This window comes from Natator depressus, chromosome 13 (genome assembly GCF_965152275.1).
Source record: "Natator depressus isolate rNatDep1 chromosome 13, rNatDep2.hap1, whole genome shotgun sequence".
Lineage (NCBI taxonomy): Eukaryota > Metazoa > Chordata > Testudines > Cheloniidae > Natator > Natator depressus.
Window position 1 is genome coordinate 6,530,205 of NC_134246.1, and position 18,696 is coordinate 6,548,900.

Consider the following 18,696-nt stretch of genomic DNA (forward strand, 5'->3'; position numbering starts at 1 on the left):
AGTTCATGTTTTCAAGCTTTTTCTCAGCAACTAGGAAGGCTAGAAATTTACTTTTTAATTTTTAAAATGAAAGATGAGAGGGTTTCATTCCAGAGTCTGCCGATTGAATAAAACAACAAATATCACAAGACTCTTGATAAAATTGCAAGAGTTGATGTGATGTGATATGTGTGTGTGTGTGTGTGTGTGTGTGTGTGTTCAGGAGCTATAAAGAAGAAGCAACTTGACATGCTCAAACTGTGAGTCTGTCTTCACTGCAGTTATCCTCTTCCTCTGGTGTTGCACCTAACCCAGCTCCTGTCCAAAATCCTTGCACCCAACTTGGCCTAGCTGGGGCAGTGAGGTGGAGCATGGGCTCCACTTTCACTCAGGTTGGTAACCTGCCCGCTTTTCAGTGAGGACACAGGTTAAACCACTTGAGTGCTGATAGTCCTCCACTGCCTTTCCACCATGTGTCCAGAAGGACAAACAAGTTCTCTCACAATTCACTAGGGACAGATCATTGAGCGACTCATCTTACTGCAGCACAAAGAACCAGGGAGTGTGTCCCCAGAAGTCTTAGTGACACACACCGGTGAGCGCCGTACCAGTGAGGACACAGTAACTCGAGCCAGGCTTTGCATTGTGGCTGCTCCCATCTGGGCTAGGCCAACTTGGGTGTTCAGACCTGGGTACTGATCACCTGGGCTCTCTCTGCAGTGAAGACGTACCCTGAGAAGACAGCCTTCACACCACACCGTTCTTACAGGTTCTGATCACCGCTGCTCCCTTAGGCCCTGACTCAGCAACGTGCTTAAGCTTTGGCTTCAATGGGACTTGCACACGTGCTTAAAGTGAAGTCCTCTGCTGAATTCGGTCTCTGTCAGTTTTAAGATGCTGCTGATTATGACACCGCAATGGGGTGGAAGCACCATGCTTAGCTGCTGCCTGGGGGTAAGAAAAAGATGGTGAAATCAGTAAAATCCTGGTAAATTAGTTTCTTTGACTTGCGTTTTATTTTGCAGAGAGTCTCCCCCACCCCAATCACCATCCAGCTGTGCAACACTAAATGCGGGAAAGCAGAAGTGCGGAGTGCACTTTCCATATCCCGGTGGGGGAGATAAATTCTTCTTTGCCCTTTTGTTTTCCTGGGGAAGCAGATGCTGGATGAAAAAGGGTTCATTTGTACAGCAATTGCCCACGGAAAATTCCAAACTGCTGCTCTGTCTCCCCCCACCTCAGGATGATTACAAAAGGGCTTTTATGCTCTGAGCGAAGCTGCATGGAGACAGTGGCAGATCCCAATTTCCTTTATGATTATTGTTAATAATTGTCCTAATATCATTTTCCTTATGCATCATTTCTCTCACACCCTGCGCTTTCTTTTAATCAATTCCCTTCTGTTACCCTGGACTCTGCAATGACACCGGGCTGATTTGTAATGTAAATTGGCACCCCAGTGTAAAGACGACCTGCTAGAGCACCGCAGGGCTCTAATTATAATTTTCATTAAACTCCTTCTGTTGACGAATATCTGAGCAATCTGGAGCTGCAGCAGGAGCAAAAGGAAATTAAAGAGACACTACCACTTAGCTGCAATGTCAGTGTGAGGGTAACCCTCCCAGCTGTTTAAGAGAAACTAAAACAGGGCTCTCCCCTTTCCTTATGGGCAAGCTTTGTTTTGTCTGTAACAACAGGTCCACACGAGGTCTAATTCTCCCTTCCCCCCACAACATTTCACGCTAGCTTGGCAGGAGGAGAAACTGGCCTGTGTAAGTGTTTTACAAGTGATCCATTTGTGACCTAATTAGAGGGATCAGCTGCTAGAGCTCTGCTTAAAACTTAGGGGAATGATCCTGGTCCCATAGAGTCAGTAGTGGGGATTGTCATCGACTTCACTGGGGGCAGGATTGGGCCCTAAGCTTTGAAAACTCCATGGTGGGGGTTGGAAAAAGAGAGGGGAGGGGATACAGTGCAACTACCACCCTGGGGGTTTCAAGTCGATGACTCAGTCCTTTTATCTAAGGATCCCAAAGCTCATTGCAAGCATTAATGAACTGTTATTAATTATCTATTGAGCCCTGCCTTGTGCTCAGCACCATGCAAAATATAGAGGAATACATGGTCCCTGCTCCAATAATTGGTAGCCCAATAATGAAATTGTTGGGCCAGGTTCACTGCAGCGCAATTCCGAGGACAGGAAAGCAAAGCCACCTGTGGGGTTGGCTCTCTGCTAGCAGATTCACAGTCACACAGCACAGCCCTAAAAGTGAATACCGTCGCCCGCAGCTGGGAGCCAGCTATGGCTGGGGTGGCCAGATCTGCACTGATCCACCTCACGCTTACTGCAGGCTTTCCCGGCAGGTCTCCTAGGTAGGACTTGGGCATCACTTGAAGATGCTGCCCTCACCCTGATAGAACTCCAGGTGGAGGCCAGCATTGGCGACACTTTCCCCGGAGAGCCAGTCCCATCCCACCCACGCTGGCAAACTGCCCCTTCCTGCATTACGGTGAGTGAATCTGATCCATCGGAAAGTGCTTTGAGGTTCTTGGATGGAGGATGCTAATAGGAGCTCAGAGGCTTGTTAGTGGCCGTTGCGTGGGGGAGAAGGAGGGCAGATGGGGCCTGTAGAAGGAGAGACTTTAGGAGTTAGCAAGATCAACATGTTGTTCTGCTCGTTCATTTTGTAATAAGTGTTTAGAGAAAAATGCTTGTGGCTCATCACTGTATTAGGCCCACGGTCTGAACACATAACTTCTGGTTTCCGAGGATTTAGAACTTGGGTGTGTTAAATTAGTTTGGAATAAGGTTAGTTTTATAGATGTGCACAGTGTCCTTGGCCTGACTTTTATCCAGAAGCCTGTGACATGCACAGAGGACTGCATTAGTCTGAGTGTCCATCTCCCAATGGAATGCACGATTAAGGAGTGTGATAAGGGGATTATCACCTCTGTCTTCTCTTGGTTATAAAGAATATTCAAGCAACGTGAAACTGCTAGCCAAGCAAAGTAACCTGTGTAGCCTGTAAGGCAGAGGTGGGCAAACAACAGCCCACGGGCCACATCTGGCCCGTGGGACCCTCCTGCCTGGCCCCTGAGCTCCTGGCCCGGGAGGCTCGCCCCTGGCCCCTCCCCCACTGTTCCCCCTTCCCCGCAGCCGCAGCGCGCCATGCTGCTGGTGTAGTGTATTAAACTGCTCTGCGTAGGAAGGTGCTACTGGTAGCCGTTACGGAGAGCGATTTACTGCACTGCACCGGCGCAAGGCTCTGGATGGCACAGCTGTAGCACCGCCAGCCACCGGTGCTCTGTGCTGCGTGGGAAGGGGGCAGGGAGCAGGGGGGGTTAGATCGAGGGCAGGGGAGTTCGGGGTGGTGGTCAGGGGTGTGGATGGGGTCGGGGCGGTCAGAGGGTGGGGAACGGGATGGGCATTGAATGGGGGCAGGAGTCCTGGGAGGGGGTACTCAGGAAGGAGGGGGGGTTGGATGGGGTGGGGGGGAGCCAGGGGCAGGGGTTCCGGGGGCGGTCAGGGGACAGGGAGCGGGGGGGGGCAGGATCCTGGGGGAGCCGTCAGGGAACGGGGGGGGTTGGATGGGGCAGGAGTCCTGGGGGGCCATCAGGGGGCGAGAAGCAAGGGGGTGTGAATGGGGGGGCACAGCCGGGCACAGCCTTCCCTAACCGGCCCTCCATACAATTTCCAAAACCCGATGTGGCCCTCAGGCCAAAAAGTTTGCTCGCCCCTGCTGTAAGGGGTCAGGTGTCAGGTTCCTGATGCCACTGACAGACAGAATGTATATGCTGCAATTACACAGGGGAATCTTGGTGGTGATGTGGGAGCTGAGAGTTAGGTAGGTGAAACGACAAGATGGAGTTTCCAGTGTAAAAGATTGTTTCCTTCCTCCTGCCTTCAACATTTATGATGAAAGTTATATTGTGAGGAGCCTCTGATTTCCCAATGCAAAGTTGTTCTAATGTACAAACCTACCTCTCAAGGGTGAGGTTAGTGAACATTAGGGTACATTGTGGATTACTTTTTCCTGCTGCCAGCTGCATTAAGTGAGTGCTTATCTTTCATAACAATGTTCCAGTGGGCGTGGAAAACAACTTTAAATTCAGACAGATTGCAGCTATGGGCATCCCCAGAGAGACATTTATGTGACCCTAAGGGACTCCCTCTTATCCCCAGCCTAAAGTCTGCATATGTGATCACAAATTGTGTCTCAGTACAGTAGGAAACTACTTAGGAGATACCATGGTGATACATTGCCATGATTCAAACTCTTGAGGATGATGTAAAAGGACAGAGTGGGAATCACTTTGCCCACAAAATGGGGCTTGTTCTGAAGGTTTGGTAAGTATATTTCAAATTTATGCCTTTTTGTCTCTCTCAAATGAAGAATTTTTCTTGAGCTGTGTATGGGAGGGACAAAGGAAGAATTGAGAATGTCCGTTCAAGGACTAGGAGATTTTTCCTTATGGAGATTCTACTGTTCCTTTAAGAAACCAAAGACTAAAATATTTAAGAAAATGAGTTTAGCCCTGGAGTAAACAGGTGCAACTGAAGTTTGTGGTCTTACTCCAGGGCTGAACTTGGCCCTTTACCTTATAACTCTGGACTCTTCCTGATGTTTATCCAGCCCATGAACCCAATTCTAAGTTTATCCAAGGCAAATAGAGATAGGGTCATCATACGTCACAAACAAACTATGTTATTAGTGTTATTATTTGTATTGTTGTAGCATCTACCAGCCCCAGATGTGGACTAGAACCTTGTTGTACTAGGTGCTGTACAAACATAAAAAAGTAGTCCCTGCCCCAAAGGGCTTATCTACACTTTAGAACCCATCAGCTACCTTTCCTATTTGGTTGCATGTGTAACCAGGAAGCCATAAGCCTGACTAAAATAAACAGCACAGTGGTTGGGCTGCCAGAGTCTTGCAAGGAAATGCATTTAAGTGCTTGATTATTTCAATAATGCTTAGCAATTTGTTTGCGAGTGAATGGTGTGAGGGTGATCAAGCAATATTCTAACTGAGCATGTATTTAACAAGAGCTTAGTGCATTTTTACTATATTAGGTTTTACAAATCCAGGTTGATCTCTGCTGGCAGGCATGCAAAGCTCTCTGAATGAGCAGGCAGCTGCCTTTTCACTTCTTTGGAGGGTAACCTGGTATGTACTATGGGGGATTTGTCAGCCTCTATGCTGACAAAGTGGAACTTTTCAAAAACTTTTTGCCGAAAAGGTTGCCAAGCCATCAGCAGAGTGGACTTTAATTGCAGTTAGTTGAATTTCCTGACTCTGTTCTTTTTTAGTTTGTGAATTTTTCAAGAACTGTAATGAAACTGTTTCTTGTTTCATGAGAGTAGTAGCTGGGGAAGCCCACACAATGTAGATTAGCTTTTGTTTTATTGCATTTGCTTTCAGCTAAGAACATGAGGGCAAGACTTTGTGCACATGACGCATATCCACCAATAAATAGTGCAAGTGAAAACTCCACTCAGTTAACATGTATCACGCTGCCACCACTGTGGCCCAGTCCTGCTTTTAGTGAAGTCTGTGGCAAAATATCCACTTACTTCAATGTTATCAGAATCTTATCACAATCATTTTCAAAACTACCAAGAATTACAGTTAGCCCCAAACTGTTCCAGTTCCCAAAGGAGATACACGTTAACTATATACAATTTGTGAAACCAATCCAAAGAGAGACTTCTGGGGCTAGATCCACAAAGGGACTTAAGCATTGCAAAGGCCAGTTAGGCATTTTGGTCCTTTTGTGGATCTAGTCCTTGGGGTCCAATGTGCAGCGTGAGTTTCTCATTGGATGATGGGATCTCACTCTATTCTATATGATATGGGGAAATCCTGTGATGAATACAGTATATAAGTAGTGCCCCTTTCCCACCTGAATATTAATATTTTCTTTCTCTCCCAAATTCTTCATTGTTGAAAAACCTTTCAGTTGAATACGGCATGACAAAGACTTGACCCGGCCAAAGGTGCAAGGAATGAGGTCTTCTCTTTGGTAGGAGACATTAGTTAAATTGTTGTTAGTTATAGAAATATTTCTTTATTAGGGTTTGATTTTGTTCTGTTAATAATAATGAAATCATAGAAATGTACAGCTGGAAGGGATCCCAAGAGGTCATCTAATCCTTCCTCATGTTCTGAGGCGGAACCAAGTATACCTAGACCTTACCTGACAGGTGTTTGTCTAACCTGTTCTTAAGAACCTCCAGTGATGGAAACTCCACAACCTCGCTTGGTAACCTATTTCAGTATTTATCAATCCTTATACAGTAAAAGCTGTTTTATCCGGCATGTTGGGGGGAAAGGGGGTGCCAGTAAGTGAAAAATTGGGGCACGGGAGGGGGTGTGGGTGCTGGATCCAGGGGGCGCTCTCCTTGGGTGGCTCCCCTCAAGCGGTGACCTGTCCTGGCCACTCCTAAGCAGAGGCGCAGCAGGCGGCTCTGCACGCTGCCCCCGCCATGAGTGCTAGCTTCGCAGCTCCCATTGGCTGGGAACTGCGGCCAGTAGGAGCTGCGGAAGGCGGTGCCTGCAGGCAGAGGCAGCACATGGAGTTGCCTGCCACACCTCCTCCTAGGAGCAGCCGGGACAGGTCACCGCTTGCGGGGAGCCGCCCAAGGTAAGCGCCACCCGGGTCTGGCACCCCACACCCTCTCCCTCCCCCTTACCCACTGCCCTGAGCCCTCTCCCTCACCCAAATTCCCTCCCAGAGCCTGCACTCCACACCCTCTCCCGCATCCCAACCCCCTGCCAGCCCCGCGCCAACTTGACCATAACCCAGAATTTCAACAAAGATCAGAAATGCCGGTTTATAGAGCTTTCTGGTTTGTGAAGTGCCGGATAAAACAGCTGTTACTGTAGTTAGACAGCTTTTCTTAATATCTAACCTAAATCTTCCCTGCTGCAGATTAAGCCCATTACTTCCTGTCCTATCTTCGATGGACATGGGAAACAATTGATCACCATCCTCTTTAAATTAGTCCTTCATATATTTGAAGACTGTTGTAAGGCCCCCTGTCAGTCTTCTTTTCTCAAGACTAAACACTCCCATTTTTTTAACCTTTCCTCATAGGTCAGGTTTTCTCAACCGTCTATCATTTTGGTTGCTCTCCTCGGGACTTTCTCCAGTTTGTCCACATCTTTCCTAAAGTGTGGTGCCCCGAACTGGATGCAGTACTCCAACAGAGGCCTCACCACTGCCGATTCGAGTGGAACAATTACCACCCGTATCTTACAGACAGCACTCCTGTTATTACACCCTTGTGATATTAGCCTTTTTTGCATCTGCATCACCTTGCTGGCTCCTATTTGTTTTGTGAGTCATTACAATTCGCTGATCCTTTTTTTTGCAGTACTGCTGCCTAGCTAGTTATCAGGACTGAGGTTGGATTTTTTTTTTTCATATTCTTTCATCCCTTCTCTTGCAAACAAATAACATTGGCTAGCCTTTCTGGACTAGCAGGGGGAGAGCTAGTGCAGGGATGCAATACCATGTTTAGTGGGAATAAATCTCTCAATTAGAACGTGTAATTCCTGCTGATATTGTGGCACTGCTCTGCCTCCTGGTCTTTATAATGTTTAGATGGCCTCATAAACAGTAGCAAATTGCCCTGCGCAAATGTCTGTGCAAATGTCCTTAACTCAACCTGCAATAAACTTGTGCTACTGCTGGCCCCCTGTGTTAGAGAATGTGCCCCGGATGCACACAGCTATCCAAGAAGGCCATGCATCGCAAATCTCGCCATGTGCCTGCAGGACGTAAATGTCAGGCACTTTCTGAATAAGAAAACTCTTATTTTTCTGCCAGGTACAAATCCAATCACATCCCATTCGTTTCAATGGCCATTCTGTCTGCCACAAGGTTTTTCTAGGATGACTGAAGCTGGTACAATACATTACATTAATTGGCCTTTAAGTTCTGGAGGCCTAGGTATAGATGTTGGCTTAGGTCACAAATAAAATGAGTTTGGCCACCGTATCATAGTGGGTGGAGGAGGAATGATGCTTAACACCTGGAGCCACAGTACTGGTATGTGTTGAATTGTCCCAGTTATGATGCACATGGGTAAGTGTAGTTCTGTGGCAACCAACCTGATGAGAGATGAAGAGAGCCAGACCAGAGCATTCTGCTGCAGAGTCACAGAGGGCTGAACCAGATGATCGGAGAGTTTGAGCATTTGCTCCCCATGAAGGGCCCACCAATTTGCTCTGAACGTTGTTGTGCATCCTCACCTTAGCTGCAGTTGTCCTGAGGTGGTTCAGATATGTGAAAGATCTATCTAGGGTTACTCTGTGGTAGACTGGGTGGGCTTTGTGTTTCAAGAGATATCCATTGAGAAAGATGTTGAATTCCTGGTCTTCTCTGGCATTGTAAAGATGGAACACACTCGAAACATCAACGTGGTATGAAGAATCATCTGCAGTTGACATCAGAAACCAGTCTCTCATAACTGACCCGACTATGTATGTACTTGGCTTTGATTTGCCATGCCACTCGTAGGCCCTTCTGACCTGATTTCAAATGGGCCAGGATCAATATGCAGCCAGCCTGAGGCCACCAAGAGGATCCCATGTGCATCTGTGGCCAAAGGCAGACACTATCACACATCACTGACGACTGCCTCTGGCCAGATTTGCTGGTGGTCTGAGGGCTCTGTGCTTCACTGAGGAGGCTGCCGCAAATTGGCTTTGCAAGCTCTGCATCCGATTAGAAGATCATAGTGGGTTTTTGTCTGCATGACAAAACCATCTGTTTATTAATGTTAGTCTCTGTTTCATAGAGATTAAGCACTGGTATAGCAGAGGGTGTTGCAATCCAGGGCTGAGGTACATTAATAGATCTGTATGGGAGAAGTTTATTCAGTACCTGCCTACCTCTAGCTAATTCTGTTAGACCCATACTTTCCTGAAGACTAAATTCATCCTAAAATTTGTAATCGTACAGCTAAAGTCGGAGGGGTTTGGTAGCTATCTGTTCATCAGTGGTTGTGTAGCAAGTGTGTTCCCATGGTTGATGGTTACGTGCAATAATAAATTCAGTATCATGACACACAGAATCACAGCCCCTCTCAAGCAGGAGAATTTATTAAGGAAAGTTTAGACTTCCACACAGCTTGAGTCCCAGTTTTGTCTCCTATGTTTACCAAGGAACACACCCTGCTAGGAAGTCAATGAAGGACACAGACAGCTGATAACTGAATAATATAGTGCAAGTAAACATAGCCTTACAGCCAGGATTTTTCTGAAAGGGCCCAGTGACACAGTACATGCGAAACGAGGCCAAAGGACTAGTGACAGCATTGCTGTCAACTGAAAGAATGATCCTATGGGTGGCAGATCCTTAGCACACATATACCACACTAGAGGGAATGAAGGTGTCAAAAATGTACACAGAGTTGTTTAATGGATGATTGCTTAGTTGGAGCTAGTTGTCCTTACAAGCCCCCAAAATGACCCAGGTTTATTTCTACAGCATTAATAATTAGAAGACTCAAAAGATGGCATTTGATTTGAACACCCTTCCAGCCACTTTAATGCCTGTGTGCTTCTGGATGTAATGAACCTGGGGTACACAAGCAGCTCCTTGGGAGCAAACAGACCAAACTTAATAGAGAACGGTGTTTATTTTATTAAATGGCAGTGCTGACCAAACATATCTCAAAGACAAGGCAACAAACAGAACCCTCCTGTTCAATTAGTCTCTTGACCTCTGTGGCTCAGCACGGGATGCTAGGAAGGGAGCTGTGGCTCACGAGGCCCTAAGGAGGGTTTCCTTGACAACACTTACGGAAGAAAAATGAGATTTCATGAACACAATTGCATATTAGGTCACGAGACGCTGACTTCAGGAGGAGCTGAGAGCACTCAGCACCCAGCAGGATCGGACCCTGACAGACTGAAGTGGTGGGTGGGACCATTTCTTTTTTCCTAATAAACTTTATTAAAGAATTTCCTTTTTTTGCTGCGTGGAGACAAATTCACTGTGGTAGAGAAGCGGTTTGTTGTTTAAATTAATAACCTCAGGACCCACAGAATCCACCTTGTTCACACTGCAGCTCACCCTGAGACAAATAGAAGGTAATTTTCTGCTCAGCCATAAGGGTATTTTCCCTCTATCCAGGGTTAACATGAGTTATTGAGACCTAGATATTTTCACCATTTTCAAAGATGAGAAGGCAAAATTGCAAGGCGGATAGGCATCATGCTGGCTGGGCAATGGATAGTCAGTATCATCAAACCCAAGCATGAGGCAGGCTCCAAAAAACCATGAGACTGGCTTAAAAATCAGGAGATTTTTAAAATAAATTAGAGGTTCTCTAATTTCCTTCTAATGTATGAGCCTTTAGGACTCAAATTTTCAAGCTTGTTTCTGCAACCATGAGGGTTAAGAACTTTTTATTTTTTAAGGAAAGCTGAGAGTCTCTTATAATCCCATGACTCCAGGAGCTGGTGCTTTAAGAAAAATACAAAATATTGTAAGAGTTGGCAACACTGTGAATGTGCACCAAGCTTGACCCTGCAGCCCTTGTATTCCAAAAACACCCACTGAGGTCAATGGGAATCTTGCCTGAGTAAGAACTGCAATTTCAAACTCTTGCTGAAAATGTATAACTATGGAAGTTCTTGCCACTTAAAAGTTGGCTGAGACTTTTAATAACTTGCATGATGGAGTTTATCAAACAAAGACACATCTTAAAAACTCTGGGGTTTGGCTGGATCTCTGTCCTGAGTTAGGTCAAAGGGAGAGTAAATAAAATTAAGTCACAAAATTGGGCTGTTTCTAAACTGTAGACACATGTGTCCTCAGGATCCAAGGCCTCCACGTATATCCATCTAAAGAGGCATTGCAGAGCTCTCAGCAGTGCCTCGTGGCCATCAGTGCTTTGGGTGTCCAAGGAGATGGAAGCATGGAGGAGTAGGAGAGAAAAGATTTTAAAGCTGTGTCACTGTTAGGGCTAGTAGAAAATTTCTCATCAAAACTCTTTTTCAACAGCAAATTGGGATTTTGGACAGAAAGAGGAGTGTGTTTGTTTGTTTGTTTGTTTGTTTGTTTGTTTTCAAAAAGTGTCTGCTTTCTATGGAAAATGTTGACTTTTTGTCCCAACCCCAACCCCTCAAAAACTTTCATTTTTCGGATGAAAATGTTCTGTTTTTGTTTTGTTTTTTTCAATGAAAAGTTTAAAGTTTCCATGGAAAAACAAACCATTTTCTGGGCAGCTCTAGTTACTATTCTTAAGGGTCTGTATAGAGACTGAACAAAACTCCCAGAGCCAAACAGCCCTGAACTTTGGGAAGGTTCGGATCTCGATTTTTTTAAACTAGAGCTATCACTGGTAGAGTGGCTTAAAGAGGACTTAGTTTAAATAAGAACCAGACACACCGTTTTCATATTTCTTGCCTCTTTAAAATTCATCAGCCTGCTGTAAAGCCTGGATCCATTAACACACTGGGAAACTGAAGCTAAAGATCAATTTGCTTGGCTTGTTGGAGAAATCTTTCCACCTCCACAGTGATTCATAAAAAAGTGTACCTTTGACTCCATCTCTAACTGGCTCTGGTGGGATTCAACCCTACAACCTTCAAATATTCATGCCAAGGAGTCAGTTCCTTGTAGGCTGCAATACAGGGTTACTTCCTCCCAGCTGCTCCTCTGTTTCATGCTTGCACTCTTTATTTTGCTATTAAAATTTAAACAAAAATGTATCTTTAATTATTAAAGCTGAACTTGGAAAGTGTGAAAGCAGCTTTACTGCTATTAGAACACAGAGGTGTGGATGTATGTGATATATGGTGTATGCATAGCCAAGTCACAGGTCTATTTCTCTCACCCAGTCAGTTCAGCATCATCCAAATGGTAATTGTTTTTTTTTTCCAAGTGATTCCAGAAAAGCAATAAAAGACACAGATCTGAAGCAAATAAGATTAGGGGGCTTAAAAACTTAATACATTAGCAAGAACAAATCTAGTTGATAACGTGGCCTGGATAGTGTGATAAAAATGATGTGGCACAAAAGGATTACAGGTGACCTCTGACTCATTCATTGGCTCCCCCTACTCCCTCCTTATCCACACCAGTGCACCTGGGGAATGAGTAAGACTTCTGAGCTCATCAGGGTGACCAAATCCATACACGCCAAAGGGGAGGCTGGCCGGAGGCAGGAGCATATGGGATGTTAGGGAACCCCTTGCTGAAGCAGATCAGTGTTCTCCAGTCTGGTGGCCTTCAGAGCCAAGTACAAAACCCACCTTTTCACAGGAGCCTCCCTGCAATTGCAGAAGCCAGGCAGACCCCAGAGGAAGGGAAAATCATAGAAAGAAGAAAAGTAGGAAGAGGAAAATAGAGGAAGGAAAGCCTCCAAATGTAAGCAACCAACCCCTAGAAGCATGGGAGCAGAGCCCACTTTTGATATTCCTCCCCCACTTTGTTCTACTATCTGGGTCAGATGGTGCCATGACCGTACTTTGGTTTCTCCATTATGCAACTACCTCTCAGCCAATCAAAGCACAGGTACATAAACATGGGACAGTCATGTCTGAACAAGCATTTATGTAAATCTCCGCTCTATGGTTACTACCCTGAAAATGCCCATCACAAATATGGCTGCCTTGTCTTCTCACCCCCACCCCAATCTACAATCCCACTTAACCCTAGATATTAAATGTAATAGGAAATTACTCTTAGTGGGGTGGCAGAAGAGGTTAAGTGTCCCTCAAGGGACAAGAAGGAAAGGTGGGAGATGGAGGATGGAAGCGGAGGTGGCTCTTTCATATGGATTCAGTTGTGGCACCAGGTACTATGGCAAGTAGACAGGCCTCTTGGGTTATATACCAGCAAAGGTTAGTAAGTAGAGTTTGTCAGCATTTCTTGTTCAAAACTTCTTTAACAAACAAAAAATGGTCCATTTTCTACATTGAAAACTTTCATGAAAAGCTTTTTTTTTAAAAAAATGTTCTATGTCCCTTACCCCCCGTGCAAACCACAAATATTGAAATCTTGGAGTTTTTTAATTTTCTCCTCTTCCTCCCCTTTCCTCTTTTTTCCCTTTTCCCCCTGAATGCAGCAGAGTGAATGATGTCCAGAGAGTGTGAGTTTTTTGGAGGGGTTGGGGAAGAAATCCATTTTTCCACTTTGTAACTTTTCTAAACTTCCTCAACTTTAGAACAGTTACAGAATAGCAACAAGAAAAAATGATGGATGGTGATGGTGTGTGTGTGAGTGGGGATGAAAAAATCCCCAAACTTTGGACTTCGGTCATTTTATTGCACTGGGTATGTTTTCTTGCCCCCCAAAATATTACACTGAAAATGTCCAACAAATGGAAAATTGTTCCATTTGAACCCTGCGCAATGAAAAGACAGTCAAAATGTTTTGCAAAATCATTTTTCAACTAGTTCTCTCAGTAAGGCTCATCCTCCATCGTAGCTACAGCACCCTTTTCTGTTAAGACTTCAGTACTGTCAGGGTGTCAGGCACTCACTATATTATTGTCTGTGGAACGCTTAATTTCCTCCTCACAAGTTGGAACAAACTACCCATGAGTTGTGTGATTGACTTTAATTCGTGTATTCTACAGAGGCATCTTGTACTGCCTTCCTTTCGCTACCTGTTGTATAAATGCAGTAGAGCCCTAAAGACAGTTTTATAGGTTTTGTTCATCAGTCTAACAAATACTTCGTATGATTATTGCTATTCCAGCTCCCTTCAGATCACCACAAACGCAGCTGATTTCAGAAGAGAAAGGTCAATCATAACCATTTAGATTTTTGTTCTGTTACAAACTGGTTGAAGAAAACAGCTTTTTCCTTCATTTAATTTCAAAAGGGAAAGGGGAAGATGTCGTATGGTCTGGAGCAGCAAGAAGAGAAAAAAAGAGACCTTCTTATAATGAAAATAGGCATAAAGGACAAGATTCTGCCCCTCCTAATGGAAAAGTGTTATATAATTTGACTGGGATGAAACTGATCGGGATCAATCTTTAAAATCTGTACCTAGAATGTAATACAAGTTCCTCTTCATAGACATTTTGAACCATCCTATAGAATTCTACTGCAGAGGTATAATTTTCTATAGCCCAAATAGGATGGTTCAAAGTTGTATAGAAAGATTGCATTTCTCTCTCATTCCACAGCAGTTTTCCATAAGAGCTAATACCCATAGGCACATAGGATGGATGGCTCCTGTCCAGAGGTAGAGAGGTGTGGGCATGTGCGCACGCATGAACATCTGGTTATGTCCAAAGCTCCTTGTCCCTTCCCCTCTGCCATCACTTTCTCATCATTCTGGCCAAATCAAGGAATCCAGTCTTGGGATTCTAATGACTTGTAATTCCATTCTCCTGGTTTCATGCTTTGTTGCCGACCTGAAATTCAGGCTGGATTTGCACAAGAGTTACCCAGTTTACCTCCTAGCCTTGGCAGAGTTTAACAGTTATGTCCTTCACACGAAACTGTAGCCTCATGAATTACATGGTTGTTTATCTATTCTGTTTTAGCAAATGTTCTGTTAATTCCACCCAAGGACCAGTGATAACTAAGAGAGAGCCTTGATGCTGCTTGGGGATTCATTTCTGAAACCTGGATTGTGGCATTTCCACTTGTTGTTTGGACAACATTAACAACCACAGTAAATCTTTGCATTTACTGCACATAACCCCTTTCATCTGAGGATCTTAAAGTGCCCTGTAGTGTCTTTATTTTACAGGTGGAAACAAAGTCATGACGATGAATGACTTGCTGAGCTCACCCATTGCATTAGCAGCAGTTTGGAACAGAACCCAAATCTCCTGGCTCCCTTTCTCCTGCTCTAACCAGTCATGCTGCTGGCAGGCTGTAGCAGTCTGCTACGCCCATTCATAAGGTCACAAAACATTGTTTAAAAATACAGGACCTAAAGAAAATGGCAAAGGCACCTAATGGTCCAGGATGGGGATGGGAAAAAGAGAGGAGAAGTTTAAAAAAAAAAAGAAATGGGGTGAAATGAACTGAAAATTCCCAACGATCTTCAGAGAAATGCCGATCACAGTGGAAGAAGCAGGGACAGAAGCAGCTAGGGGTACAAAGGAGGTAGCAGGTAGAAGAAAGGGAAGTATGAAGATGAACATAACTCCTAAAATAGCAGGGCAAAATCCTGCCTGGATAAGGACTACAGAACCATCTGGGAATTTTGTCTGGAGTACAGACTGCATGAATTGACCCTTAGAGACAAATGGGGAATTCACACCTGCCACAGCACTGGAGCCAGCACAGGAACCGAGAAGAGGAGCCTCTGCTATTTAGGGGCTGGTGGGGGCTAGTTCAGCCCATGTGGGGCATTACAACAGCTCACAACTGCCAATGCATTAGACACCCACCCACCCCTACCTCCCTCTATTACCAACCCTCTGTGCTAGTCTTCTTTGTAGGAGGCCATTCTGGCTCTGCATTTTACACCAGGGACAGTCCCTGCAGGCCTGGGTGGCAGCTTTGCAGCTACAGAGCAATCATGAATCAGTCCCCAAGACTATTGGGATCATTCCATCTGACAGAGATGGCATGAGACCCATTTTGCCAGATTCCTGTGAATTAAACTACCCAACAGAAGTCACTGCTGGAAGGAGATGGTGATCTATGGCTGTTGCTAGCTACCCCCTGCAACGACAACACTGGGAAATGTGTAAAAAAAGGAACACTTTTTTGAAGAGGCAAATTATGATTTTTTTTAACGAATAAGAACAATTCTTAGTGGCAATAATGCACTGTTGGGTAGAATCTATATCTGTCCATTTCTTACAGTGGCTGAAGGCAAGAGGCAAAGCTGAATATTTCATCCTAATGCACCTAAGGCAGGGTGTTATCTCTTTACAACACACCCCCCATTGTGTCCCCTTGTCTAATCAGCTAATTGATATACTGTGGTGCTGGCTCTATATGGTACATATTCCAGGGTTAATGTCACACACAAAGCCAATTAAATGCCTGATTGGATGAAGTAGTCACAGTCAAGTGACCTGTTACTAGCCAATCAGGGTTCAGGAATTCTAAATGTCATTATAGTATGTATATTAATTCCCTACTAAAAAGATTAAGCGTTTAACCTATGACTGGTTCTGGTGAGATATAGAAAATCTTTTGCACTCATGGGAGGATACCAAATTGAACTACTGTGAAATGAGGAGTATTCTCCAGTTCCCATTTCAAAGGCACAGCCTGATAGCACAATGGCAGCATTGCCACGTTTCACAGCACCTTCCAGTTAGTTAAAATTGATCAAAATATGACAGCGTGCATTACTTCAAAGGGGAGATTAATTTGTTTTGTAGAATACAAATTGACTTTGAGCCAGTTCTCCCAACCCCCTGCTTCTCAGGCACCCCTTCTCCAATGCAGAGAGCTGTCATTGAGGAAAAACTGCTTAGCGGCCATGCTTTTTGATCTCCTCCTGTAAGCAGCAACGCTGTTTATTTACCCCTTTGAAACACAGATTCTTCTGAACTTTCCCCGCTGTCATCTGAGCTAGCGGTCTCAGGAAAGAGAACTGTGTTCCTGTGCAGAGTGTCTGCCTGCCATTCCTTTGGGTGTAGTTCCATTTCTGGCACATTCCAAGCCACAGGGAGGCATATGAATGATTTCCCCACCTTGTCGCCCAGGGAGGAGGAGGAACAGTGGTCATTTGATAACGGTGGCACCCCTCATCGTGCTGCTTCACTGGGGCCTGCAGCTAGCTCACGCGGACACAAGGACCATCCCCCAATATTTTAAGCCGTTGCCAAAGTTCCATTGCCGGGTGCCCAGCTGCGTGCAGAGCGCACCCGGGAAAAGAGGCTCTGCTTCAGATGTGACTACGCGGAGTGGACTAGATGCATCCACTGGAAGAGTTCAGTGCACAGAGCTAGTATAATATATCCTAATAGCTGGAGATGGCAAAAGACCTTTGGACGCTCAAGGCCACCCCCTGCAAGTGAGGGAGAAAATAATGGCTATTATGCTACACTTAATCTTGGGCATTGCTGGTACATTTTGGCAACTGGTTTGTGGGTAAAAAATAAATACCAATTGTACTCTGGACCCCTATGCCATTAGGCACCTTTCTTTTGCTGTAGCTGATCCCACTTCCTAAGGATTTGGTACCAGCCGCAGTTTTGGACATAGCGTGTTTGGGATGGAGCAATACTTTGTATGTAGGAGAGTGTATGCGCCAGGGGCGTGGAGTAAAGGGATGGGAGGAGGCACTAGCCCATTCGCCTCCACCCTGCTTGAGCTGTGAACATATCAATGAAAAGACTTAGAGGGAGGAAGTTGGTTGTTTGTTTTTGTGCAATTGCATGTCTAATTTGCACATATAGCTGCCTGCTCTATGTAGCAATTTGATGCACAGATGGCCAGCTATAAGACTAGCTGGATACACTGACTGCGGTTATGTGCACAGTGCTGGTAAAAACATGTGCCCAAAATGCACATAGTTTTGCACTGACTGTTCTGAAAATCTAGACGTAAAGCACTAACCATTTATGGATTTTACCTTAAACTAATATATTAGCATTGAAAAGAGCTAAATATGTGGGGGGAGGGCAGTGCTTCTGATGGAGAGGGGACTACCTTCCTTCCCCGTGCTATCCCAGTGGATGTACCCAGGTGAACAAATAAATGGAAAACACCAGAGGCAGCTGGGGTGATGAAGTGACTCTGAGATTGAACATTAAAAGGCTTGCAACAAGCTGTGAATTTGTAATTCATCGTTTGCTCCTCTCTTCCAGCTCGCTGCGTTAGAGAGACAAGTGTTCGATTTCCTGGGATATCAATGGGCTCCTATTCTTGCCAATTTCCTCCACATCATCATCGTTATCCTTGGCCTCTTCGGGACTATTCAGTATAGGCCACGCTACATAGTGGTGGTAAGTAACGTTCGTTTTCTTCCATGCTACAATTACCCAGCCAAGTCCATGATCGGGTCTTGTGGGCACTGGGTTAAGGCTGGAACCAATCCACTCATGCACAGATATTCAACCATCAGGGATTTTTATCCACACAGAATCATAGAATTGTACGACTTGAAGGAACCTCGAGAGGTCATCTAGTCCAGTCCCCTGCACTCATGGCCGGACTAAGTATTATCTAGACCATCCCGGGCAGGTGTTTGTTTAATCTGTACCTGTCTGTGCTGCTTTAAAGAGCACACTATTTATTCTACTCTTTGCTGTATTTACTCAGCACTTTTGGAAGAGATTAAATCATACGTATTATTTGTATGACAGTAGCAGCTACAGGCCCCAACTGAGACTGGAGTCCCATAGTGTTGAGTGGTATACAGACACATAGTAAGAGAGCATCTCTTCCACTGAGACTTAACCATCATTCTAAATAGACAGGGCAGACAAAGGGCTGGAGAAAGGAAGCATTATTTTCTCCATTTTACAGATGGGAAAGCTGAGGCACAGAGAGTTTAAAAGTGACTTGTCCAAGGTCACACAGGGAGTCTGCAGCAGAACTGGGTGCTGACCCAGATACAGAGCTGGGTACTGACTGTCTATAACTGGACATGATCCCAGGTCTCCTGAGTCCCAATCTTGTGTCTTAATCACAAGATCATTGAGGACTTCAGTAACTGAGCCAGAGGTAATGGATCCATTACAGAAGTGGATGAGCGAGGCTGTGTGGCCTGCAATGTGCAGGTCTTACTAGATGATCACAGTGCTCCTTCTGACCTTAAAAGTCT

The 18,696-nt window shown here is 45.0% G+C and overlaps 1 protein-coding gene across 2 annotated transcripts in view; it reads left to right on the top strand.

The window, feature by feature from the left end:
* The window catches only part of NKAIN4 (sodium/potassium transporting ATPase interacting 4), an 85,586-nt gene that overhangs the window by 24,750 nt on the left and 42,140 nt on the right, over positions 1-18,696 (top strand). For both annotated transcript variants that reach the window (XM_074969624.1, XM_074969623.1), the window contains exon 2: positions 17,738-17,875. In XM_074969624.1, the coding sequence (XP_074825725.1) occupies positions 17,738-17,875 (138 nt within the window). The remainder of the gene's footprint in view (positions 1-17,737; positions 17,876-18,696) is intronic.